General features: G+C 38.5%; 1 protein-coding gene across 6 annotated transcripts in view; it reads right to left on the reverse strand.

Annotated features, from left to right (window-relative positions):
• Positions 1–4,034: 4,034 nt before the first annotated feature.
• Positions 4,035–27,461, reverse strand: part of osbpl6 (oxysterol binding protein-like 6) — a 67,247-nt gene continuing 43,820 nt past the window's right edge. For all 6 annotated transcript variants that reach the window (XM_084121848.1, XM_084121846.1, XM_084121850.1 and 3 more), the window contains 14 exons: positions 26,090–26,258; positions 25,337–25,467; positions 23,762–23,869; positions 21,841–21,978; positions 20,791–20,878; positions 20,009–20,262; positions 14,804–14,941; positions 10,625–10,688; positions 10,441–10,519; positions 10,157–10,301; positions 9,039–9,183; positions 7,975–8,101; positions 7,296–7,418; positions 4,035–5,072 (listed from right to left, as the gene is read on the reverse strand). In XM_084121848.1, coding sequence (XP_083977974.1) covers positions 4,964–5,072; positions 7,296–7,418; positions 7,975–8,101; positions 9,039–9,183; positions 10,157–10,301; positions 10,441–10,519; positions 10,625–10,688; positions 14,804–14,941; positions 20,009–20,262; positions 20,791–20,878; positions 21,841–21,978; positions 23,762–23,869; positions 25,337–25,467; positions 26,090–26,258 — 1,818 coding nt within the window. In that variant the 3' untranslated portion in view covers positions 4,035–4,963. The remainder of the gene's footprint in view (positions 5,073–7,295; positions 7,419–7,974; positions 8,102–9,038; positions 9,184–10,156; positions 10,302–10,440; positions 10,520–10,624; positions 10,689–14,803; positions 14,942–20,008; positions 20,263–20,790; positions 20,879–21,840; positions 21,979–23,761; positions 23,870–25,336; positions 25,468–26,089; positions 26,259–27,461) is intronic.

Here is a 27,461-nt window from a genome sequence, read left to right on the forward strand (position 1 = left end):
TCGGATGAGCTCTCGGCGACAGTCTAGAAGCATCTTAACAGAAAACACAAGGATCACGAAGTATCTGCAATATATGAACTCAACACACAGTCTTGTAGACGCACACTTGTCACAGAACTCAGACGCTCGTATCCAACAGTCTTCAATGGAGCTGTGTGTGTGTGTGTGTGTGTGTGTGTGTTGATATGGTTTCATATGCGTTAAGGCACAGTGAAGACCTCGAACAGTGAGACCATCTCGATCACTGCCACTACACTGTTTTTCGACTTAAAAAAAAATAAAAAAAATAAAAATCTACTGACATTTCAATAACATTCTTTCTTTACAATTATCTAAGAAATTAAAACATTCAGATCTGCTCCATCAAACTGAATGCTGAAATTGAATTTGTTTGAATGTTTGTTTGATGAACGAGGTCCAGTCCAGATCAGATGTAAAAACATGGCCGTTCATACTAGTGTACTACATACTGCATACTTTACTATTTTAAAACTAGTGTGGAAAACACATATTCTGCCCACGTGATTTAACTTAGTATGGTTCATTCAGGAAGTGGTATCTAGTTTTCATCTTGGCAATAACAATTCTATTTTTAATGCAGTCTGTGTAGCATTATCTGAACTTTTAGAAGTTTACTCAACTAATGAGTCCATTACACAGCAGAAACAGTATTTGGTTAGTATGTTATTCAGAGTGGCACACTATAGCAGCGCACTTCTGCAAGTTAGCACAGCATGCTAGTTTTCAATATGAGTTCAGAACTACATACTAGTGTACTACTTTTACCAAGTCTTCCATGTCTTTATATGCTTGGAATGGTAAGAGTGGTATGGTAGTATGCGGTTCTGAATTCAGCAATGCAGTATGCAACCCAAGCACACAGAATGGGACATATCCCACAATGCATTGTGTCTGACTTCACTTTTCATTTCTGAGACAGATTGACTGCAAAAACGTCAACCCAGATTTTGAACACCTCCGTCTTGACGTAGTATTTACTCAGACATACAAAAGTCAAAATTTTAATCCAAAATATAACATTTAAATCCAAGATGAAAACTGGCCTTAACTGAACTAAACCAGGGGTGAGGGGGGATACATGAAATAATATATAATAGTGAGCAGTATGTATGACACACACTGCTCTGGTCTGAGATTCAGGAGTACTGAAGTATGTAGTATGCAGTAGCCTGAAATATGTAGTATGCAGGAGCACTGAAGTATGTAGTATGCAGGAGCAAGCGCTGATGTAGTATGCAATATGCAGGAGCGCTGAAGTATGTAGTATGCAGGAGTGCTGAAGTATGTAGTATGCAGGAGCGAGTGCTGAAGAATGTAGTATGCAGGAGCGCTGATGTAGTATGCAGTATGTAGTATGCAGGAGCGCTGAAGTATGTAGTATGCAGGAGTGAGCGCTGAAGTATGTAGTATGCAGGAGCGCTGAAGTATGTAGTATGCAGTATGTAGTATGCAGGAGCGCTGAAGTATGTAGTATGCAGTATGTAGTATGCAGGAGCGCTGAAGTATGTAGTATGCAGGAGTGAGTGCTGAAGTATGTAGTATGCAGGAGCGCTGTAGTATGTAGTATGCAGGAGCGCTGAAGTATGTATGTAGTATGCAGGAGCACTGGAGGGCCAGCAGAGGCCTCTGTTGTGCAGTTTATGATTTAGATATGCAGTGTGTATGTCTGCGGGTCATTCAAGTGTTATAGACTTGTGCAGATATGACATCACTTTGTAGGCCAAAACGAACAAGCGAGTTGCATTTTAGCACATCGTCCCGAAGTCAATGGGTTTTTTAAATGTGGTTTTGGTTAAATGGCTGAAACAAGGTTCAAGACACTTTCACGTTTTATTCTACGACATAAAATCGTAACATCAGTATTACCCCACTCATGATTTTTTGAAGCTGTTGCGCGTGTCTTGAAAAAGGCGGTTGCTAACAAGTGGTTTAATGTGACTACAGAGGCTGTCGAGGAGATTAAACTTCACACTGAACAGATAAACTCAGTCCGCTTTTACAGCAACGTTATGCTTATAATTGTGCTCTTATAAACTATTCTAACTCAAACGTTCTGGGAAAATGTTTTTAGATAAAAACTGAAAGAGTTAGTGATGGTGACGTTGAATTCGTGGGACTGTGGTGTATTTCGTTATATCCTACCTTTTGCTTTTTACTTCTGGCGACTGCATTTAGGCTTCAGAATTAATTAAAGTTGTGTTCATCTGTGATAATTATCTTGATGGACAAAACGTGTAAATATAAAGTTTTGTGGATCACAGAGCTTGTTTTCAGCAATAATCCAAAAAGCCTATGGGAAAATCCTCTTGGGTTTTTCAAGAGGGAACCAGTGTGATGAACTGCCGGTTGTCCTACAAAGTGACGTCACACCTGCACCGCTCTATAGTGATAGTGCAACCAGAAATGTAAATTCTGCCATCATTTACTCACCCTCATGTTGTTCCAAACCCATAAGGCTTTGGTTCACCTTCGAGTTCGAAACACAAATTAAGATATTTTTAATGAAACCTGAGAGATTTCTGTCCATCCATTGAATTTCCTAATGTTCGATTACCGCTAGAACAAACCTCATTGGTCCCCGTGCATCAGCTTCGGAATAAAAGACTCAAGTCTGTTCATCATACAAAGCGATCGATTCATATAGATTCATTTTATCACGCCTTTTGGATCTTTTAAAGGCACAATATGTAACTTTTCGCCACTAGAGGTCGCTTATTCAAATCAAAGGTGTAGCTTGATGACGCCTTGATTTGGCGGGATCATGGGAGTTGTTGTCTTCACCTCTACAGCCGGAGGAGAATACAGCAGAAATCATATTCATGGATGAGCGGTAATGTATTAAATATTTATTAACGTTACGAAAGCCGTTGTAGCGGAACGAGCCACTGGAGCGATTGCTAATGAGAGATGAGCGCGACACACGGCTCAAGAACAGTGGAGCTTTTATGTATGCGGGGAAAAGCAGCGCTGTTTGATCCTATTAGACACATTTGAGTGTGATGAAAGCTGTTATAATGCTACTATATGAGACACTTGTTGCACACTGCAGTGAGCTAGCCCGATATTAGACACGGTAAATCAAGAAAACAAGATTTAAACAAAAAGACTAACTGCGTTGAGCTTATATATAACCATTATTAGTTTTCTGTCGATGAATGTATCCAAACAGTTGCTCACCTGTCTAATAAAACACATAATATATTAAAGGTGCAGTGTGCATAATTTATGAGGATCTATTGTCAGAAATGCATTATAATATACATAACTATGTTTTGAGTGGTGTAAAGACCTTACTGAAAGAACCGTTATGTTTTTATTACCTTAGAACGAGCCATTTGTATCTACACACACCGCGGGTCCCCTTACACGTTAAGTCGCCATTTTGCGCCGCCATGTTTCTACAGTGGCCCTCAACGGACAAACTTCTCTACAGAGCGCGTTTCGTCACTCTGTTGTTTTTCGTCTTCTTCATTGGTGTTTGAACAGCGTAGTTATTTACTATTAGCTAACTTAGCTGCTTCACTACTCTTACCTTGTACTAACTAGCATGCAAAAAAGCTCCCTAAAGTCAGCGAATAAAACACTGACACAATGATGAACAAGTAACAATAATATTCGCAATAACATCGTTTTACTGAATAATTAAGTAAATATAATTTCTTATTCTATATTTTTAAAGAAACCTCGTTGCTTGACTGGCTACTCTCTGCTGTGTCAGACGACGACATGTTTGTCCTGTTTTGGACACCGTAGCTTCTTCAAAAGGAAGGGCTGAGTCTTTGGTTGCAATTCGCAACTGAACCACTAGATGCCGCTAAAATCTACACACTGCACCTTTAAAGCGTCTTTGGTGTCACTGATAGGCGACACACGGTCTGTGTCCTGGCTGAAACTGCTTATTTCTCTGGATTTAAACATTCTTAGAAACATTTGGAATAATGCAAGAAACAAATCAACAAAATATACAACATTGTTCAAGTGGTTTTTGGATATTTTTTACATATTTTTTTCTTACATATTGTGCCTTTAAGTTTAGAAAGCTTTCAATGGAGGGATGAAACCTCTCAGTTTTCTCTAACCTCTGACAGTCGTACAGGTTCAGCGTGATGACAGAAATGTCATTTTCGTTCGCCTGACTTCTGGCTCAACCCACCGCGCAAGTTTGGGGCGAAACAACCTGTAATAATCTGTTTAGCAGGGCATTGACCTGTGGATAAACTGTCTGGAAAGAACTCGCTTCTTGAGTTTGGCTAGATGTCACGCTTCGTCTTTAAGTGCTAATGTACAACTACAGCTACAGAGATACAGGAGAGCGCGAGGGCCGGTTCCTCTTGTGGTTTTGCGTACAGAAACTCTTTCAGCCTTTATTCTTTGGATGGATTTGAGAGGTGGGTTATAAAACGAACACTGAACCGCCCCTCTGACGGCTGCCTTTGAACATCAGGAGGGACAGGTTGACTTCATCAACGAAACGACTTCATTGATCACGGCACGGCTTTCACTGCCAAAGCAATTCCCTTCTTTTGGTCGTTTACAAAAATACCACTAAAACAGTCTAAATGTAGCTCTGATGAGTTTGTGTAACATATTGCAGGAGAAAGCTGCCGGCGTCTACACATGCAGAATGTAACCAAGAGCAAATTCAATCCATCTAAACCAAGAAGTTGAGGGAATTTCACTAAAAGCGTAAAACTTTGTTGTTGAGAAGCGACTTCTTAAGGCAAGAACATAAGCACAACTGGCTTCATGTGGACAGCTCCCCGACTCCCACTGTTGCCGTGACAACAGCTCTCTCTCTGTTGCCATGGAGGCGGAGCCTGGCGAAGTGATGCGGAGAGTCTTTTGTTTCTCAGACCTTCAGTCCATTTCTGGAGATAAAATCCCAAATCTCGAGGGAAGTCCTGTCCTGCATAGTGAGCGTGTGCAGTGAAGGCATCGGGATCTACCACAGCTGAGGGTTTTCCAGTTTGAGGAAGCCAGGGTCCTTGCGCAGCTCCCAGTATGTGTTGTTGGACACCCATCTCTCCCTCTGGTTACTGTCCATAACCTTCCTGTTACACAGAGGAAGCACAGGTTAAAAAGACCAGACTGAGAGCATTTACACCTGGCATTAGTTGCATAAATTGCTAAGACTAGTCTTAAAAGTTAGTCATCCATTTTTTTTCTTTAAGACTGTACATAACCTTTTTAAAGGGGTGGTTGATTATGATTTCACTTTTCTAACTATAACTCTAACATTTAGTGTGTAATGTTGCTGTTTGAGCATAAACAACATCTGCAAAGTTCAAAGCAAAGTTCAAAGTTCAAAGCAAAGGGAGATATTTGCTTTTAAAGAAATTGTTTTTTAAGGACTACAACAAACGACTCGTAGGAACTACACGACATTCCTCCCGGGTTAATGACATCACCAACCCTAGAATTTACATAAACCCCGCCCCCGGAACGCGATTTATAGATTATCAAGACAGAATATGCTAATCAATGACTACAAGATAACTACACATCAGCTACATAAATTGAAGAAAAAGAAATGTTGTCTACATGTTGTCACATGTTTGAACATAAAAGGCTAAAAGTTTTTAAAAATTTCCATGCGTGTCTGTGTGAGGTACAGTGTTGCCAACTATTTTCAAAGGAAAGTAGCTAACGCCTTCCCTAAAAGTCGCTAAAAGTCGCTAGATGACGTCAATTAGCATATTCATGACGTCATCGCGGCGTACTTGCGTTCTGCCTGCCTAATGTTTTTTCTCAATAAAATCATGCTCACATACTGTATTTTAATATAACATAATAATATAATTGATATAATATAATATAATATAATATAGGCAATAAAGCTGTTCTCATTTACTATATTTTTTTGTCAGACAATAGAACGAGTAGCTATTGAATTACTATTTTTTATATGTGTAAAATTATCTGAATTGAGAGAGTTCGGGAACTGGGTGAACTAAAGCACTGTGATAGTGAGTATTACAAGTGATAAGCACAAGAAAAGAAAGGAAAATAAAATGGTCAAACTAAATTCTTTAAATATAAAACAATGTGATAAGTCTGTGGAAACAACACTGCTCATTCACGTCTGTCAGCTGCCGTGCTGCTGCTCCTCTCATTCACTGAACAGGGTAGACGCAGAGAAAGGTGTGTGACGGCAAGGAGAACGCAAACCTCGCGCTCGCAGGACTGTGCTGGCAACATTTGGAGGTTACTGAGGTTTGTCCAAAAAGTAGCTAGATTTGTCGCTAGTCGCTTTTTTGAAAAAATGTCGCTAAAGGGGTCTGAAAAGGCGCTAAAAATAGCGACAAAGGCGCTAAGTTGGCAACACTGGTGAGGTAAAAGGACACGAGCTGTTGAAGCTCCGCCCCCTGTGTGCCGGGAGCAGCAGCTCATTTGCATTTAAAGGGACAGACACAAAAAGGTGCGTTTTTGCTCACCCTCAAAAAGTGACAATTTTAACATGCTATATAAACATCTGTGGGGTATTTTGAGCTGAAACTTCACATACACACTCTGGGGACATCAGAGACTTATTTTACACCACCACCATTTATACCACCCCTTTAAGTTAGTTACATAAACATGTAGATTGGTCTAATTTGATAACGAAAAGTAAGACTGATCACCCCTAACTAAACACTAGTTGTTCGTACTAGTTCTAAAGACATATTCTTAACATAATGTTTATGGTTATGCAATTGGCCCCTGGTGTTATCCATCTTGGGTGATCCGATTTAAAGGGACAGTTCCCATAAAAATGAAAATAACCCCATGATTTACTCGCCCTCAACCAATCCTAGGTGTATATGACATTCTTCTTTCAGACGAATACAATCAGAGTTATATTTAAAAATATAAGCTTTATAATGGCAGTGAATAGAGGATGAGCTTTTGAAGCCCAAAAAAAGTCCATCTATCATCATAAAAGTAATCAATATCACTCCGGGGGTTAATAAAGGCCTTCTGAAGCAAAGCCATGCGTTTGTGTAAGAAAAATATCCATATTTAAAACTTTATTGGCTATAATAAGCTAGTTATTATAGCTAATACATTTAAAAATATATATTAAAAATCAGCATGGAGGCATAATCTTTTAATTTAAAATTTAATCTGAAATGTAGGTCTAATTGTATTCTATCTAACCTAATAATCACATGCTAATTCCACTTATTGAAAGGGAAGGGGAGTTTTGCCTCTGAAACGGGTGACTCCTCATTAAACCCGAGAGCAGGAGCAGATCGACTCAGAGAGAAGGTCTGTGTAAAGAGTGCACTGACTTGAAGAAGCGCGGCTGGTATTTGATGTTGTTCTCCTCCAGCCACTTCCTCTTGTTTCTCTGTTGCTCTTCGATCCTCTGTTTCTCAGCGGCCGCCATCTGCACATTCCCCTCCTCCAGATACCTGTGAGACACATTAACCCACAGCTTGACCACAGATCATTACTCAGCTTTGTCCCAGTGTTTACCAGGAGGGTTGAAAAAGCTGAATTAAGCAAGAAACTCTCTTAGGGAGCAGAAAAATACACTTAAAAACAGAGTTTAATTACAAAGTGACATGAAAGACTAGAGCCTGGTTTCACAGACAGCGCTTAGATTAAGCCAGGATTACTGTAGGTCTTAGTTCATTTAAGTAACATTTATAAACGTGCCTTAGAAAAAGAAATTATTACTGGTGAGCATTTTGAGACAAAACCATGACACTGACATATTTTAGGATATATTGCTTTAAGGTAAAACAGCTCAAACATGCATTCTTTTAGATGTGCGAATAGTAAATACGTCAACAACGTCAAACCTTTCAAAGTCTTGCTGAGGTTTTCCTACAACACAATCACAAAGAAAAGCTTTCTGGAATCCTTCAAAACAAGGTTGAATTCATTTCTAGAGTGAGTTTTTCTTGTGAGGCTTGTGTGCAACATCAGATGAGACACTGTGTGTGTGTGTGTGTGTGTGTGTACCTCTGGTCGGGTCTGAATCGAGCATCTGTTGGTGGCAGCAGCTCCTTCAGCTCAGGGAAGAGCTCATTGAGCTCGACAGCAAACCTGCTGAAGCCGTAGTACAGCTCGTAATCTGTGGGCATGGACCCTGAACACACACACACACACACTCATTTACACTCAGCAGAATCAGCACTGTAAGAGGAGCATTAGCCGAGACACATCTCACTCTCAGACATCATAACAACTGTCCTCTGTTGCGTTGAGAAGGGCCATAACTGCAAATAGCAGCTGAAATGAGACCATTTAATTTTCATGAATATTTCCTTCTGGCCATTACACTGTACTTTATTAAATTACAGCAGATTTGAGAGGCGAGTGGTGTTTACCCATGAACTTTTTGCCACAGTGTCTGGGTAGTTATTTATTGACCCTAGGCAAAACGCCCACATTTTTTCTTTCAAAACTCAAAAAACATACACTATTGTTCAAAAGTTGGTGTGATTTATTAATATTTTTCAAGAAGTCTCTTCTGCTCACCAAGGCTGCATTTGATCAAAAATACAATAAAACAGTAATATTGTGAAATATAATGAAAAATATAATTACAAAGTTAAATAACTGAATAAGTGAATATATGGTAAGTGTAATGTATTCCTGTGATCAAAGCTGCATTTTCAGCATCATTACTCCAGTCTTCAGTGTCATATGATCCTTGATTTGATGCTCAAGAAACATTCATTATTATTATCAATGTTGAAAACGATTGTGCTGATTTATATTTCTGTGGAAACAGTGACAGCGGTTACTGATCCACAACGGTATGATTTAATATTAGCTATGTTACATCAAGGGTCAAATAAAATAGAAACAGCACATTAGAGTTAAAAGTTAGAACTGCTTGATGTAACCACTGTTAGTACAGGTACAGGTCTGGTGTAAAGAATGTTTTGCTCAGGTGGCCAAAATGTCCAACAAATAGAGAAAAGCTTTGTTCAGCAAGAAAATCAATCTGAGGGAACATTGCCTGTGTGTGTGTGTGTGTGTGTGTGTGTATGTGTGTGTGTGTGTGTGTGTGTGTGTACCTGGTCTCCAGATGCATTTAGCTGAAGGTGGGACTCCACAGTACAGACCCTCATGCCATTTCCCAAACAGTCTGTGAACGACTTTCCCCTCCTGGTCCATCACACATCCTTGCACCTCATTCACATTCGAGCTCCAGTAGTTTCCCTGGACACACACACACACACACACACACACACTGATTAGGGTTGGGAATATGTAGACGTTTACATTCAGTCATGATATGATTATGAAACAATTCACATATGGTTTTCTGTTGCAAATATAGAGTGAATACTGACTGGAAGTGATTATCCCAATGCCTTACACTAGATCCAAAGGGAAAGACTCCTGGGGCGCGAAGTGGAGATTCTGGAGGGAACCGTGTCCCGTACTGTTACTATGACAACGCAGTGTCATCCCCCTATTGGCTGATCTTACTGCAGGAATCTTTTATTTACAGCTGTTAATGAAACTGCTGTTCAATTTGTCTAAATCATTTTAAATGATTTCTAATTTCAACACAGTACTAAATTACATTTTAAAATATATATATTTTTTCTTAAACCAATTGAAAATGCAGGGACAACTACAAGTTAGTCGTTCGTAGGTTTATTCCCCTGGTGATGTACAACACTGTCAGACTGTTGAGCTTTCAACACATTGCTCTGTTCATTTCAGCATTTTGTCTGAGACAATATTTGAATTCTGACCAATCAGAGCAGAGTAGACCATTCACAACAGTCTGGACCATCTGACCAATCAGAGCAGAGTAGACCAATCAACAGACTGAGCCATCTGACCAATCAGAGCAGAGTAGACCAATCAACAGACTGAGCCATCTGACCAATCAGAGCAGAGTAGACTCTCAGAGAGGCGGGGTTTAGAGAGACTGAATCCTTTATCCAACCGTTTCAGACACTGTGAGAAAAGAGCTGATGATGCAGTGGATATTATTAGAAAATTAAAGTGTTTTTGACCTGAGATGCATGTAGGAGTCTCCAAAGCAAAATTATGAGCCTTTAAAATAGCCTTTAAATAATTGTAAGACTTATTGGGGCCTCCTGAAAGTTCGCTGAGGCCCCTAGCTGAGATATAGAGCATATATCTGTGACACATGACGCTGCAGAAGTGCATGTACCTTAATAAAGGTGAGCTTGCAGATGCAGGTGGTGTTGCGAGTGCTTTTGATCGTGACCTCTCCGTAATGCTCGATCCACCGCCTCCCGCTCAGGATGTTGTGGACGCACGTCGTCACCTTGTTCCACTCATAGTGATCACCATAACTAACACACGATAAAACACACTGTCAGTTACAGGAGCCAATCAGTGAAGAAATACGAGGAGGAGACAGAACGACTGATAGATGGTGGTGGACAGATGCAAGATGGATAAATGATGGAGAGAAACAGACAGAGACTGTACCTGGGCAGCATGACATGCACTGTTCCGATGGGAAGAATCTCCATAGACTTCCCCCAAAACTTATTCTTCCATCTGACGTCTGAAGCACACACACACACACACACACACACACTTGAGCGTGATGATAAAAGGCTTTGAGAGCATAGGAGCATAGGAAAAAGCAGAGGAGTGTCATCAGTCTTACCCTGCCAGAAGGTGAAGTTCTGCGACTCGCAGTGACAGGCGGAGATGGGCGGATGGTGGCTCACCTGAACACAGATGGGGAACACAATCACTCGCTCAAGTTTATTAAAGAAGCACAGGAATTAGCATTAATTAATCCAGAGAAATGAATAATAACTAGATCTGCACATCCTGCAAGAAATACCAGAGCTTGTAAGTCAGCAAAAGATAGCTATAGCTTCAGTGATTATAAAAGAAGCGCTCTTTACTTACTTTCTGTGTTCAAAATTCTTTGCAATTTGAAGTTTTTGTTTTTCATGAGAATTTGTGACTTCAAAGTGTTGTAAATGGATTTCTTGATGATTTCATATTTTATAATAGGGATTTTACAATATCTAAATATAAAAGCAAAACATGTTAAAAAAACAACTATATTAGGGAGTGGCAATAGCTAATAAGCCATTAAGTGCACCTCTGCCGCCATCTACTGGTTATGGTGATAATTTCATTTATTTTTTATTTTAAAATAAAGCGTTTGTTTGCCACATGTACGTTTTCCTACATTGTGACAATCTTTGATAGATGAACAGATAATGTTTTTGATCATCACATTAAAAATAACCTTTAAACTGTATAATATTTAGAGCTTTGAAGTGCTGGAAAACCTGTGAAGCACCTGAAAATCCTTGAAAAGTGCCTGAATTTCACTCTCAAAAGGTTGTACGAACCCTGAAATTAAAAGTGTACAAACATTCAACTATTTCTGCTACAATGCCATGGATACAGTAAGCGTTACGACATTAAATCCATGGTGAATGTTGGTGATTTGTGGATTGAAAAGCCTTCTTTAACTTGTTCATTCATGGCACAATGTTTCTCCTGGTTTCCACATCAGTTCTGTCGTGTAGTAACGGTGTCGCGTGATTGAGTAAACCTCTTCTTTTCTTCTAAAATGGCAGGATTTCGCCATTCATGATTTAATTTTTTGAGTTTTTGACAGACATTTTTGTCCTCTATGGACCTCAGAGTAACTTTTTTTTAAATTAACGCACAAGGTTAAGTCTCCTTGAGCTAGAAAAAAAATTGGCCACAAAAATATTCCTCTGGTGTACAGTTAAACCAACACATATTCAGACACCAGATATCATTTTTAATATTTGTTTTACTAGTGGGTGCAGGACGATATAGTTTATATTTATATTTTTTTATTTAGTATTTAATTTATGTAAGGATAGCAAGGTGTCTCAATAAATGTTGGTTTGACTTGTAGATGCTTTCCTTAGTAAAGTAGTGGAGTTAAATGTCCTTATTCCGCTGATTCAGTCTGAAAACAACAATAGCAAACAGACTTGGCCCAAATGTGGCCTCATCATGGCACTGCTGGCCTGTTGCCGGCACTGGCATGCATCATGTCAGCCAACTGTGGGCCAAGTGTGGCAATGATGGCACTGCATGACAGCAGACAACATTTGGGCCGATTGTGCATGGGAGGTGTGTGGCCCAGATCAGTGTAGCGATTATGGGCCATACTTTGTGTACGGGACAATTATAAGTATTTAGGCCGCTACTATTATATTCAAGGATTGTCCCCCCCACCACCACAATTTTTCACGGGAGAAATAAAACAGTTTAAAGTGTTGTCCATGGATAGTGCAGTTATCAAAACTACGAAAGAGATGAAATGATTTTAATAATTAATAACAATAATAATATGAATTGACTTATGAGTCAGTGAAAAAAGCTATGTCCAGAAAAAATTATAAATAATTATAAATATAGCATTTAGTTTTCAGCAGTGTTCACAAAATTCAATAATCATTTAAAAATTCCCAAATCCATTTGACCTGAACAAAATATACATTTTCCTAACATGACAACTGAGTTACATGTTTTTAAATTATTTATTTTAATTTGTTTTTATGAATTTCTAATAAAAAAACTTAATTCACATACAAAATAGTCTAAAGTTTTCCATACTCTTTAGTTTAAGAACCACAAAATCATGTTAAAAACTTACTATATATATATATATATATATATATATATATATATATATATATATATATATACACAGTTGCATAAATATGTACAGTTAACTGTGCAGTGAACTATTGTTTATTTTGTGCGATCTCCACGGTAACAGCAGCTTTCTGGTTGGTGGATGAGGTTCACGTGATGCGTCGTTTGAAATTTCTCCCGCTGAAGGGTGAAGAAGTGAAGAAGACGTCTGACAAACCGAACCGCTGTTCAGGTAAGTGAAGCTATTTTGTGCACGACCCTATTTTTTTTACAGTCTATATATTGTGTACGACCTAACATTAAATGCAATACATACAGCAGATATGCAACCACATGGGTTCTCTTTTGCACTGACGCCGCAACAGATCAAGCCTGCGATGTGTTTACAGCTCTCTTATTTTTTTAGTATTTTTATTTAACCTTAACCTCGATTAAAAAATCGACCGTGGCGGGTACGAAGGTTATTTTGGCAGGTTATGTAATGGCAATCTTTAAAAAATAGAAGAACATCTCTTTTTTGGAGCTTTTTTAAATACCTGAATTTTTTGCCTATGAACTTTTGCCTATGGTAGCTGATTCACTGCCCTGAACTTGAGAACGCGAGTACAGACTGACGCGACCGGGGTGCTTTTGACCGGCCTGCGGGTCATTCAATAGTGCCACATTATAAGCAATCATTTCCTGTATAAAATGTAACCGAAGCAACCTTATTTTAATTTGTTACCTAAATTTATTTACAGTTGGTGGATGAATATTTGTATATGTATTTATTAATTTAGTATTTTGTCTTTTAGCTGCTGTGAGGAAAAAATCGTCTGACACATGCCACTGATCAGGAGAAAGAAGCAACAATACAAAGATGGCTTCAGCTCCTGAAACAGCAACATAGTTTCAGCCGTTTACTGTCTATGGTTTCAGCCCAGATCTGGCCCAAATCTGGTTCATGTGGATTTCACACGGTCCAGATGTGGGCCGGATCTGGGCCGACACAGAAAAGAGGGACTGCAGAGCTGTACTTCACTTCCTGAGGATAGCATCACTCTCTCCCTCACACATACAAACATTCTTATGTGCAAATTTGTTTTAAGTATTTTTTTTAATTTGCTTTATGTTTGTTGAGAGTAAAATTACATTATAATATGTTTAAATTTCAGTGCTAGATTCATTGATAGATTCATTTAGTTAGAATTGAAAAATGTTTTTGTTTTTTTTTGGCTTGTGCATTACTACAATAAGTAAACTACTGTTTAAGACAGACCAGAACATTTTGAAATTAAATGCACTGTGAGGTGGTAATAAGATGTTAAGCTTTGAATGTTCTAAAAAAAGAAAAGAAAATAATAATAATTTATTATTATTGGCTTGTGCCTATTGTTAAATAAACTATTTTTGAGAATTGAATTTTCTTGTGCCTTATTTGTTCACATGGTTTGGGTAAGATTAGGCTGGGTTATGGCTCAGTTTTGGGGTTTCTGGTTAAAGGGTGGCGTTGATATGGTTAACTTATGGCTGAGAATTGGTACCAATAATAAAACCTGTTTTGGCCCAGTTCAGGGCCAGTTAAAGGTGACTAACTGGCTGAGATTCGGGCCAGTTATGGCCCATGTGTGACCCTTGTCTTTAATCCAGTTCTGGGCCACTTCAGGGCCATCATTCTTTGCGGTACTTGGGCCGAGGGAAATGTGATAGTGTGGCCCGGAGCTGGGCCAGAAAAAAATTGCTATGTGGGTGGTGAAATGAAGAAGGGATGCCGTGGTTTCTCTTTCATTCTCACATATCAACAGACTCCAGCGGAGGGTCAGTTTATATCAGTGTGTGTGTGGATGTGACGTATAACAGGATGAATAACACCACTATGAGCCTGCGCTAGTGTTTCCTCTATGAACACACTGCATTATGTCTGACACACAGAGGCAGTGTAAAAGTTCAGTGCTGACAAAGAGCCTTTTCAAGTCAAGCAGGAAGAACCTTCGCTAGAGGACTATTGACGGCCTTGCTATCAGCAAAACACACACACACACACACACACACACACACACACACACACACACACAAACACACACACACACACAGTGAAAGTGGTGCAGTGCTACAGTGAAGGACAGGAACTCACCTGGAACAGGTACTGCAGCGTGTGTGTGTGTGTCTGTGTGTATGTGTGTGTGTGTGTTGAATAATGTACCTGTTCAGAAAAGAAGCAGAATCCTTTGTCTTCACGGACACATTCGTATGTTTCCCCTAGAAGAGGGTTAAAGGGTTTGCTGCCCGCTCTATAATAGGTGGATGAATATCCTGAAACTGCGAACGCTGCAATGATCGCCTGCACACACACAAACAAAGCAGCTGTCAATACACTCATTACTCCTGAACAGAGTTTCCGCTAGAAAAAAATGGTGCCGGTCAAAGTGACTGGCAGAGGTTTCGTTTTCCGGACATTTTGATGATATGCCGGTCAAATATCGCCTCTTAATTAGTCAAGTTGAGGAAAACTGGAGGAAGGCTATGTAACTTAAAAAATGACATAATCAGGCCGAATGCAACGTTTATTAGCCTAACTTTCAAATAAAAAAACAGAAAAAAAAACATGAACGTCCGATTGGCGTCAATCAACGCCAATTGTTTTTACTATGGTTTCACATTCATAGTTTAACAAACCAATCCCCCTTCCCCACATAAAATATCTGAAGCCTATTGTTTTTACTCAAGCGAACTTCCCAGTGTCTCTCCACAACCTGCAACGTAACCTTGTTTTCCGCAAGGCGACTTCGCTGCTTCGTCTTGATCCGATTCTGCAGCGAGAACCCCCTCTCTGCAGGAACACTCGAGACCCATTTTCTACTATGGTTTTGTACGTTTCTTCATTCGGATCTATTTGCGATCCATTTCATTCTAAACAAACAACGCAGTTTATATGCTTCGTCCTTGTTTCATTATTCATTAAGATAATAATTAATAAATGCGTGCATAATTATCAGTGAACTTGATAAATGTTGCAGATATGTTTTGCTATGCATGCACAAACAAATGCCTTTCAACTTATGTGTGCAAAATTCTGAATAAAAAGAATGTGCAGCAATTTGTACAAATAGGGAGTCTAGGTCTACTATAGGTGTTGTAGCCATTAAATAAGCTCATTTAGTTTAATATTTGTTAAAATATTATAATGTTATTTTTTAATTTATGTTGATTATGAAAAGTGAACCGCACGAGGATGCGCAATATCGAGAGACATGGAGCGGGTCAGACATGATTTTGACCACTTAATTAAGTTTGGTTTTGTAGAAAGCCTTTTTTGAAGTGAATTTCATTTTGTATAAATTGTATCTTAATTTTAATATTTTTTTTATCAACCAATTGCCTGTATTTAATAAATAAGCAGCAAATATAGCAGACGATAGGCCTAATCATGCAGGCGCCCGCGCGGTCACTTGCATTGCTCGTGAACGGGAGCGCATCTCATCCTAATTTAACGAAACTCAGCGTAGGCCTCACAGACATGAAATATATCTTAAGAAAGCTTGAAATGTCTTTTTAACAATTTAAAACGAAAAGAAATAGGCTACTCTCTGATTATGTAATCCATGATGTGCATTTCTCTCTATAGGCATGTTCACTACGGAGATGGCGATCGTCAACTTCATCTTTACAGCTGTTGTTGCTGTTAATAAACTAAAAATAATAGGCCTATAATTGTATTAAACAATAAATTCAATGAAATTGTAATTGTATTAAAAAAGCAAAAATCCTGTTTAAGTTTTTTTTTTTTTTTTTTTACGCATTAAATTCAGGTAGGCTACTGAGTCGCTGTCCTCAGTGCCCAGAAAAGCGCTGAAACGGAGATGAAGGGGAACCCGTTTTTATTTTATTTTTTTATTTTTTGGCTTATTTTAACTGGCCCATCCAGTTTTCTGGAGGCCCACCTACAATCAAAATCCTGGCGCCGCTAGTGCTTCGCAGCGTCTGATATCAAGAAATAACAGACCGCATTACACATTGGAATTCAACCAAGCCATGTAATAGTGTTTAATAACTTTCAAACGGTAGAGCCTGTTCCTTTATAACATAGCCAAAGGTCGGTGTATTTTTGCTTTATACATTTTAGGCTTATTCTCAAATTCAGATTGTGTTGGGGGGCGGGATTATTAGGCAATTTTAATCGGACAATTTGACCGGAGAGATTTAATTTTGTCGGACATTTCATTTTTTTTCCGGCCAATGTCCGGTAATTACCGGACAACGGAAACCCTGCTCCTGAACCCACGGAGTCCAGATGGACTGTGTGCTCATCAAGTCAGTGTGTCGTCAGAGAGCATTAACTCCACAGAAACACACAGTCACATGGTCTCGGGTCACGACTGAAGTCTATCCAGAGCGGGTCTGGTCACGCTCCCCAAACGAGATGTGCATTGTGACATTATTTTCAGGAAAAGTAAATAAATATTATTAATAAATCATATTTAAATCGCAAAGTACTTTTATATAATAATATAATGTATTATTATAGTATTTGCTGTTTAACATATGTTTATTTTGAGTTTGTTTGTTTCTCATTCTCTGATTTTAATTACATTCTCCTTACTGTAATACATTTTTTTACTGATACATGTTTTACAATGATGTATTTTGCAATTAAAATAAGATATTAAGGTATTACTACTACTAATATAAATATATACACACACACATTTGTATAGGGTGGATTCAGGTTGTTTAAGTGTCCCACTTAACCTGAATTCTCCATATATATATATATTTACATTTTTTATTATTATTATTATTATTATTGCTGAATTTTAATTTATTGAAAGGATATCCCCTTTCAGCCATTTCATTTTCGAGGGGGTCGAACTCGATCGAGTTGTCTCATGAACTGTCATGCAAATAATGTCAACAAAACACTAACAATAGACTTCATTATATCTTTATTGAAAATATAATTTCAGATTTTTATTCCTATGTTCCTGCCAGGTTTCGTGAGATAGTCTCAGTGAGTCTGATAGAGTCAGAGTCGTCTTCCTACACTGCGCTCTCAGTATCGCTGCAGTGAGCAGAGTGTGTCAGAGTCTGCGTCAGTGTGTGTGTGGACACCATACACTACAACTGAGCTTCATTTAAAGGACTTAATGAGGTCAGAGGTCAACTCCCACAAGGGACATGTGTTCCTGCTTCAGGCCCTGCTCGCCCTTCCACAGCTCCTGTTAGAGCACTGCGTGTGTGTGTGTGTATATATATAGATGTATATATGGGTGAGTGTGTGAACACTTGTGTATGTGGGCACTGTGTATGTGTGTCTCTGGACAGCCTTTCACTGCTGGAAGAAATCTGAAGCTGATTGTACTTGGCTGGTTGTTCAGTCAATAGTGTGGTCTTGATGGCTGATGGACTGGTGAACTGACTCTGACCCGGTAGACCAGTGTGGTCAAGCTTGTTACAGCGGGTCACGACTGCTTGTTTGGGGGACGCTGAAGATTCATTAGCTCTCATAAAGCAATAGCTCACACTCTGTCATCATTTACTCACCCTCATATCATTTTTTACTCACACTCTGTCATCATTTTTTACTCACACTCTGTCATCATTTACTCACCCTCAAATCATTCTACGTCCATTAGACTTTCGTTCATATTAAAGAACAAGTGGAAATATTTTGGAAACACTATCAACAATAAGATTCCATTAGTTAACTTTAGTTGAAACTACATTAGTAAATATGAACTATATCTTAACCTTAGTGAATGTCAATTTAAACATTTACTAATACATTATTAAAGTCAAAAGATGTGTCTGTTAGTATATTTAATCTGAGTTAAAACAAGCTTTTTAGTTACTAAATGTATTGTTCACTGTTAGTTAATGCATTAACTAATGATAATTAATGGTACCTTTTTTAGCAGCACTTTATACAGTAATAAAGAACTTTCAAATCATTCGCAAACTATTAGTTTATAGTTAATTCCTGGTTAAGATATTGTAATCTCTACATTGTTAATAGTAATTGGCTATATACAAATAGTGAGTTCTTCATTCATTGTCAGTGTAATTAACACAATTTATATGCTTTGTTAACAACGTATTATCTGTAAATTGTTCTCACTTTAGATTAGGTCATGAAAAATGGGAAAATGTCATTAATTAAGTGCTTTAAAGCAAGATTTATTAGACATTAACTGCATTAGTATTAAGTGTCCCTAATTTATATATAAATATATATATATATATAAATTAGGGACACTTAATACTAAATACTAACTGTATATATATATATATATATATACATACACAGTTTGTACATTATAAAACACTGCATATGAATGCAATTAATGTCTGATAAAGCTGGGTTTAAAGCACTTAATTTTCCCATTTTCTGTGACCTCATCTAAAGCGAGAACAATTTACTACAAACAACTAATTAACAATTCCTTTACTATGAGCTAATTAAACCATAATAATTGTGTTAATTAGTGTTATTTAGTTATTAGTTTTAGCAATATTTTTAAAGAAGCCTGAGAGATTTCTGTCCTCAGTACGGCTGAGCTTCCGTTCACCATAATGATGAGTTCTGTGTGTGTTGATCAGTGTATACATGTGAACAAAAGCCTAAATTAAATCTATTCTTCATATGAAGCAATCACGTCTCTTTAAACCGCTCGATTCATATGAATTACAATGTACTTTTTGAAGGATCAAAGTTTTGGTTCCCTGGACTTTCAACGGAGGGACAGAAATATCTCAGGTTTCATTAAAGATCCCTTCATTTGATTCGACGGTTAGGAATGACATCAAGGTGAGTAGTTGATCTCAGAGTTTTTATTGGTCCCACTTTATATTAAGTGGCTTTAAGTACTATGTACTCACATTGAAATTAATAATTTGATTCAATGGACTTATTGTGTATATAAATGTTTTTATATTGAACTTATATTTTGAAAACACCTGCATGTAATTGACTCTTCCCTTACACCTTAACCCACCCTTAAACTACACCTGTCCCTAACCTTACCCGTATCACACCTCAATAGCAGCAAAGTGTTTTACAATACAACATCAACACAATAAATACATTGAACTTATTTTTCGATGTAAGTACACAGTACTTAAAGCCACTTAATATAATGTGGAACCTTTTTATTTTAAAGGTGTGCTGTCCCTTTAAGAGCTGGAGTGTACCATGCGTTTATAGGGGTCATCGGTTTGTTTTCATGTACTTTTAAAGGATCAAAGATCTGGTTACCTGGACTTTCAACGGAGGGACAGAAATATCTCAGGTTTCATTAAAGATCCCTTCATTTGATTCAAAGATGAACGGTTAGGAATGAAATCAAGATGAGTAGTTGATCTCAGATTTTTTATTTTAGGGTGCGCTGTCCCATTAAGAGCTGGAGCGTACCATGCGTTCGTAGGGGTCGTGGGTTTGGGCCGCCTTGTCCAGCAGCTCAGTGTACTCGAGCTCCTCACACATGTGCTGCAGGGTGTTCAGGGGCTCGTTCAGCTCCACCGGCATGGACACCTTCGACAGGTCCTTCCCGATGTTGTTCTTCAGGATGTTCCACAGGTTGAGGTTGGACGTGTCGGGAGCGGGAGCAGGGAGACACGAACGCCTGCCGTTACGAGACGCGCCACTGGACAGATCCCCGTTAGGCACTGGGGGAGAAACAACATGTCATACTGGCTATCTACCATCAGGTTTATTACAACATAATGATCACTGCAGTAATGATCCAATCATAGACTCTGAAGCATCTGCCTATTTAAATCCAAACAGTGTATGTATATATAATAAAAGTATTAAATTCTTTGAAAGAAAAACATCTTAGCGACTTCTTTCATATATATATATATATATGAAATATAATTAATTATCCTTAAAATAATGTAAAAATGAAAACACAGTACAAAAAACAGTAAAAATACAAGAATGTCCTAGTCACAAGTGTGTGTGTGTGTGTGTGTGTGTGTGTGTGTATGTATGAGTGTATGTTTACAAGTGTGTGTGTGTGTGTGTGTGTACGTGTTAGTGTGTGTGCGTAGGTGTGAGTGTGTGTGCGTAGGTGTGTGTGTGTGTGTGTGTGTGTGTGTGTGTGTGTGTGTGTGTGTGTGTAAAGGTCATGTGTCCCATCAGGACGGCTCCACTGAACACAACAAAGCGAGGAGGAGGGAGGCTGATCTTACTCTGTCTGGAAACGCTATCTGTGACGCTGGCGTTGTCCTCGGAAATATTATCACTCACATCGCTGACGTAAGACTCGTCATCAGAGGCCTGAGAGAGAGAGAGAGAGAGAGAGAGAGAGAGAGAGAGAGAGAGAGAGAGAGAGAGAGAGAAGGAGGAGAGAGAGAGAGCGAGAGAGAGAGAGAGAGAGAGAGAGAGAGAGAGAGAGAGAGAGAGAGAGAGAGAGAGAGAGAGAGAGAGAGAGAGAGAGAAGGAGGAGAGAGAGAGAGAGGGGGTGATGTTACTCACTGTCTTTCATTTTGCGCAGTGCTGAATAACTGTAAATTGTGTGTGTGTGTGTGTGTGTGTGTGTGTAATGACCTACTGCAGTGCAGTGTGCAAATATACAAATAAACACTTCAACAGACAGATCATGCTGACACACACAGATGACACAGACAGATGATAAATCACAAACATAACTGATAAACGCAATGATACACCCAAGTTTGGATACATCAGTCATTCTTAATTATAATAATAATAATAATAATATAATCTTATATATAATATATTAATAGAATGTTAGTCATCAAAACTAATAATAATATAAGTCATCAATGTTACAGTGAGAAAAATAATCGTATAATTTACACTATCATTCAAAACGTTGGGGTCGATGTTTTTCTTTTAAAGAATTTAATACTTTTATTCACCAAGGATTCATTAAACTGATCAAAAGTGACAGTAAAGATTTATAATAAATGCTGTACTTTTGAACTTTCTATTCATCAATAATCAGAGTATCACTGAGTAATGATGCTGATAATTCAGCTTTGATCACAGGAATAAACTACACTTTACTGTATATTAACATAGAAAACAGCTGTTTGAAATTGTAATAATATGTCACAATTTTTACTGTATTTTTGATTAAATAAATCCAGCGTTGGAGAGCAGAAGACTTTAAAAAGGCTTTAAAAACATTGAAAAATCTTACCGACCCCAAACTTTTGAACAGTAATATATACGAGAGCAGCTGATGTCTTTGACATGAACACACACACACACACCTCGTTCTCTGATGAACTGGCGGACAGAAGCACCTCTTGAGCGTCGAAGAACTCGGACACCGACTCCGACATGGAGAGCCTGCTCTCGTTGGACACTTGCTGAGAGAGAGGGATGCCCACGTGCAGCGGCTCACCTGGCTACAACACACACACACACACACACACACACACACATGCGTGCGCGTTAAAGCAGTGACTGCTTTCTTCAGGCAGAGAAATGAACGTGGGGAAGGATCTATTACTGATAGGGGTGTAAAAATATATCGTGTCACAATTTATCGCAATACAAAAATGCAACAATATGTCTCGTGGATAGTGAATCTGTGTTGTGTATAGATCACCCAAAATAAAAATTACTGTGCAAGAAAAAATTCAAGTTTAAAGAGTTTTAGTGTCAGCACTACATTAAACTACTACATATAATGTTGAATATGATGTATAATAAAGCAATGGGGGAATATCTGTGGGTCCTGATAATGCCTGATGTTACCAGTAAAAAGTGGCCGACATTATTGTAAATATATCTAGACAGTGGAAGAGTGCAAGCAAATTAATCTAAAATAATTCAGTATTTCCAGCTTCAGAATCATGAATATTGTTATTCTGGTGTCTCTATTGTCCTGTGCTTTGGGTTTCAGCTCCAAGTCCAAGTTATATAAAACCAAACATAACTATATTTAGGTAAATAAACTTGTTTCTGCATTGGTGACAGAAACTACAAAATCGGTTACACTTTATTTTACAGTATGTGTACTTGCAGTGTCCTTACCGACGGAAGTACTGGGTAATCTAAGGCAACCACATGGGCTCAGGTCAGATTTAGGTGTATGTTCAGGGTTGGTACCTAGTAATTACCCAGTTACTGTAATTACTGTCACAAGTACATACTGCAGTGTGAGCATGGGGAACAGGACTGTAGAATACACTTCTACCACACACTGATTATGTGTCATGGTCATTTATAATGATGACAGAATCGCACTGCTTCACAGATCTGACATTTATCACAGACACACACTTGTGCTCAAGGCCAACGCACAAAGACATACGACCTGATGTAAGGAACTCGAACGCCTGAAGGATTTAAGTCTAGTGTAAAGCGAAAGCCTTGAAACACAATGTCTGGTGCCAATAGTTAAACACATGGCTGATCGGCACGGGCATCTCGTGGGACTCATTAGGTCCAATGATTGCTCTGTTTGCTTGAGTTGCAGCCAATGTGTACGAGGCCAGAGAACAGAGTCACTTTCCATCTGATTCATCCTTTAAAGAAAACGCCACATTTCCAGCTTAAAGAGTGACTCAGTGTTCAGAAAATGAGAGTAGCTTTTTAACCCTATAATTAACAGTCTTCTTAATCAAAAAAAGTGGATTTTTTTTCTATCCTGACCAGCCATTTGTGACCCTGGATCACAAAACCAGTCATAAGTCACACGGGTATATTTGTGGCAATAGCCAACAATACATTGTATGGTCAAAATTATCGTTTTTTCTTTTATGCCAAAAATAATTAGGATATTAAGTAAAGATCATGTTCCATGAAGATATTTTTGTAAATTTCCTACCATAAATATATCAAACATGTATTTTTTGTGAGTGAATGCAGCACAATCGCCAACATAAATGGACAACTTTAAAGGCGACTTTCTCAATATTTAGATTTTTCTGCACCCTCAGATTCCAGATTTTCAATAGTTGTATCTCGGCCAAATATTGTCCTATCCTAACAAACCATACATCAATGGAAAGCTTATTTATTCAGCTTTCAGGTGATATATAAATCTCAATTTAAGAAAAAAATTACCCATAAGAATGGTTTTGTGGTCCAGGGTCACATCTGTCCAATGACTAAACAATTTCCGAGCCCCAGTGTCTTTCACATGAAATGCCTTTCAGTGTTGTGAACAGAGTAATATCTGACCTCGTCGGGACTGCTGATGATGTTCACACTGACGACCTGCTCAGACAGAACCGACTCCGAGTGGATCCGGTTCAGACGGGTCTTCAGCTCGGCATTCTGGGATATGGCCTAAACAACAGAGTCATCCACAACAAATGAGCAGATCAGTGTATGAAGGGTGGGAAAAAATCTGAGTTTTGAGACATACATTTACAATAAATGTATATTTATTTTTTTATTAAAAATCTGCTTCTTCTTATGGTTTAGAGCAGGGGTCGGCAAGTAAGTTTGGCATCGGGCCAAAACATTTTTTTATTTGACTATGCCAGAACATTGTCAAAGGATAATTTAAGAAATGAACTGATGAAAAATGCAACTAGACAGACTGTTACAGTGTCTTTTGTAACTGGTCGTGAGCTGTTACTGTAGAAGGACAGTCATTAACAAAAAGCCACATTTGTGTGGCGGTGTCCGGGTTTTACACTGGATAAATGAATAAAGCAGTAGTGACACGATGACACAATGGAGCCTAACTTATGTAATAATTATTTGACACTCAGAATTATTTCTTGGCATCCTCATGTACTAAATTGCATTTTTTTTATTGTTTGCTTGCTGGAGGTACGATATTACGCCGTGTGCAGATGATGTTAACATTTAACATAGCTGGTGAGAGATAATGGCACTATCAAAGAGTCTAAAGAGGAAAGTTGACAGTGAAAACAGAGCAGACAAAGAAGAATGGAAAGACAACTATGCGTTTCTCCTACCTAGTTTTGTCAATGCAACGCCAGTGTGTCTTGTCTTGCAACGAAGCGATCCACAGACTCTTTTAATGTCTTTCAGAACTTTTCAAATTAAAAGCTCTTAAAATAAAACACTGCTGCAAAAACGTTCTCTTACTTTTATTTTGAAGGCAAAATCACTAAAGACGAAGTGATTGTGAGTAACTGCTGCTGTCATGACAGATCTTTTTCAGAACCTGTTGCCGACCACTGGTTTAGAGGATGGAAATGTGAATCTGATTCAAAATGTACTAAAATACAGTAAAATTTATGAATTATTATTACCATTTAAAATATCAGTTTTCTATGTGAATATATAGTAAAGTGTAGTTTATTCCTGTGATCAAAGCTGAATTTTCAGCATCATTACTCCAGTCTTCAGTGTCACATGATCCTTCAGAAATCTAAAATGATGATTTGATGCTCAAAAAACATTTCTTATTACTAATGTTGAAAACAGTTGTGCTGCTTCATATTTTTGTGGAAACTGTGATAATTTTTTTAAGGATTCTTAAATTAAGAGAAAGTTCAAAAGAACTTTTGTAACATATGTCTTTACCATCATTTATCAATTTAATACATCCTTGCTGAATAAAAGTATTAACTACTTCAACAAAAAAGTCTTACTGACCCCAAACTTTTGAACGGTGGTGTTAAATAATGGCATGACATGAAGTTTTACAAAAACAAACCAATGATGAAGTCACATGTTGGTGTTAAAATAAATCCTACACAAATAAAAGTGTTAGTGTGTCTTCTTGCTGTTTTGGTTGATTATAACAGTGACAGTGTAGCGGTGGGCGGAGCAAACCTGTGACAGGGAGCGGCGGAGGGTCATGATCTGATTTGATTGGCCGGTTTGCTCCTGTTCCGACAACACCTGTTTAATCTTCTCTTTCTCTATGGCCACGGTGTTGAAGGCAGACTTCAGAAGAGAGTGCACTGCAACAAACACACACACACACAAGATCATGCTGAGTGCTTGCAAACTCCGCCAGTCTTTGTCTCTGGGTCAAAACCTGCAGTTTCACTCAAGAACAGCTGTGCATCTTTTGTTTCTCAGTGAGTAAAGGTCCGAAATTTTCATAAGCGTTTTTTCAGATTCATCATTCGGTGGCTCTGAATTGTCAAAACACCTCTCAAAATGTAAAACGCAGAAAACCGAAACTGATCCGAATTTTTAATGACGGACGAAAGTTTCGGAGGCAGTGTGTAAACGTGATTGACACAACAAATTTAATTTTTAACATGCAAAAATTTCTAACTTAACTGACTGCCTGAAGCAGTGTTTCCAACAGAACCCAGTGAACCTCCAGAAACAAGAAAATATATATAATTGGTCCTGACCACATAGTAATCAAAACAATCCTTTTTATGCTCATAACTGTAATACTGTTTTTACTTGTGATTCTTTATGAACAATTCACTAAAAGAACTGACTCATAAGATTAGTTCATTCCAGCAAAAAAACATAGAAGACATGTTTTCTTTGTAATAGTTTTAAATACGATGCATATTCGGTGACTTGCTGTGCAGGAAACACTGGCATGAAGGTTTTGTTCACCTTTCTGTGCAATGACGCAGAAATCTTCCTGCAGTTTGATGTAGTCACTGGCGTTGTCGATACTGTCAGTCAGACGCGTGACAGGGGTTTGAAAATCCGCCAACTCCGCACATAGGTTAGGATTAGAGGAGTGGAGACGCACTTGAGACATACTTGCACTCAGGGGAACCTGAAACACACACACAAACTACAGTGAGACAGAAGTGATCCCAGACACGGTCTCAGGATAACCAGCAAGGCAGGCCAGCAGCCTCCCTCTCAGAGCTGAGCGATTCCTCCGCCCGATGACAAACCCGACTGGGGCTGTCAGACGTAGTCCAGTGTGGATGAGTATAGTTGAGTTAGATTTCAGTAGAGAGTTCACAGACACAAAAACACACATGCCAAGCAGTGTAAAGGTCAATGGTGAAATGAGGTCAGTTCATGCATCAAAACATGTGAACCATCAAAACATGATGACATGTGAACCATCAGCATGTGTTAATGTGTTACCATGAGCTCAAATAATCAAAACAACAATCATAAAGTCACACTAGGTCAACACAGGCATATGTATGAGTGTGTTTAAAGTGCTTAGTTGAAAGTTGGATTGAGTCAGAGCAAAACCCCATTATTCAGAGCTGCTGATTTTATTTTAAATAATTTTATTTATGGTACATTTATGGTACATGCAACTGTGTGGCCATGTTGTGACGCCATGAATACTGTTTCCAGGTCCAAGCCTCTGCTCCGTTTCAAGAGAGAATATTATCTCGACAACTGTTCATGAGCACTAGGCCTATTCATTTACTGCAAAACTTCAAGCCAAGCTTTTAAAAACTCATGGTGTACACTACAGTCTACGGGCTTACGCTGAGATTTCGGTAAACAAGCGTAAACAAGCGGATACTACAACGCCTTTAGGACACTGGTCAGTGCACTAGGTCAGTGGTTTCCAACACTGGTCCCCCTGGACCCCACATCTCTGGACATACTGTATGGTTATCTAAATCAAGCACACCTGTATCAACTCTTCAGCTTGCTAGTAGACTCCAAAACCTCAAACTGGTTTGGCAAACAAGGGAGATCTATGTGTAGTATTGGGGGTTATCAAGTACCAGGGTTGGAAGCCCCTGCGTAGACTCGGCACATCATTTAGCATTGTTCCACTTGTGGCATCTACACATTTTCTTTGTTTGTCAAGCTAGATTAACCCAGCAGAGAGAGAGAGAAATATAGTTACCATATATTTGGCTCTCAAGCTTGATGACTAGGTAATAAAAATACTTTTTTGTAATGGCTTTTACCACTTTACCAAGTTCACAAAGTTCTGTGCTCCCTCGAGGTCCAGTGTTCGACAGAGTTTATCTCCAACCCTGATCAAACCACATGA

The sequence above is a fragment of the Abramis brama genome (genome assembly GCF_963993115.1).
Source record: "Abramis brama genome assembly, chromosome: 8".
Classification (NCBI taxonomy): Eukaryota; Metazoa; Chordata; class Actinopteri; order Cypriniformes; family Leuciscidae; genus Abramis; species Abramis brama.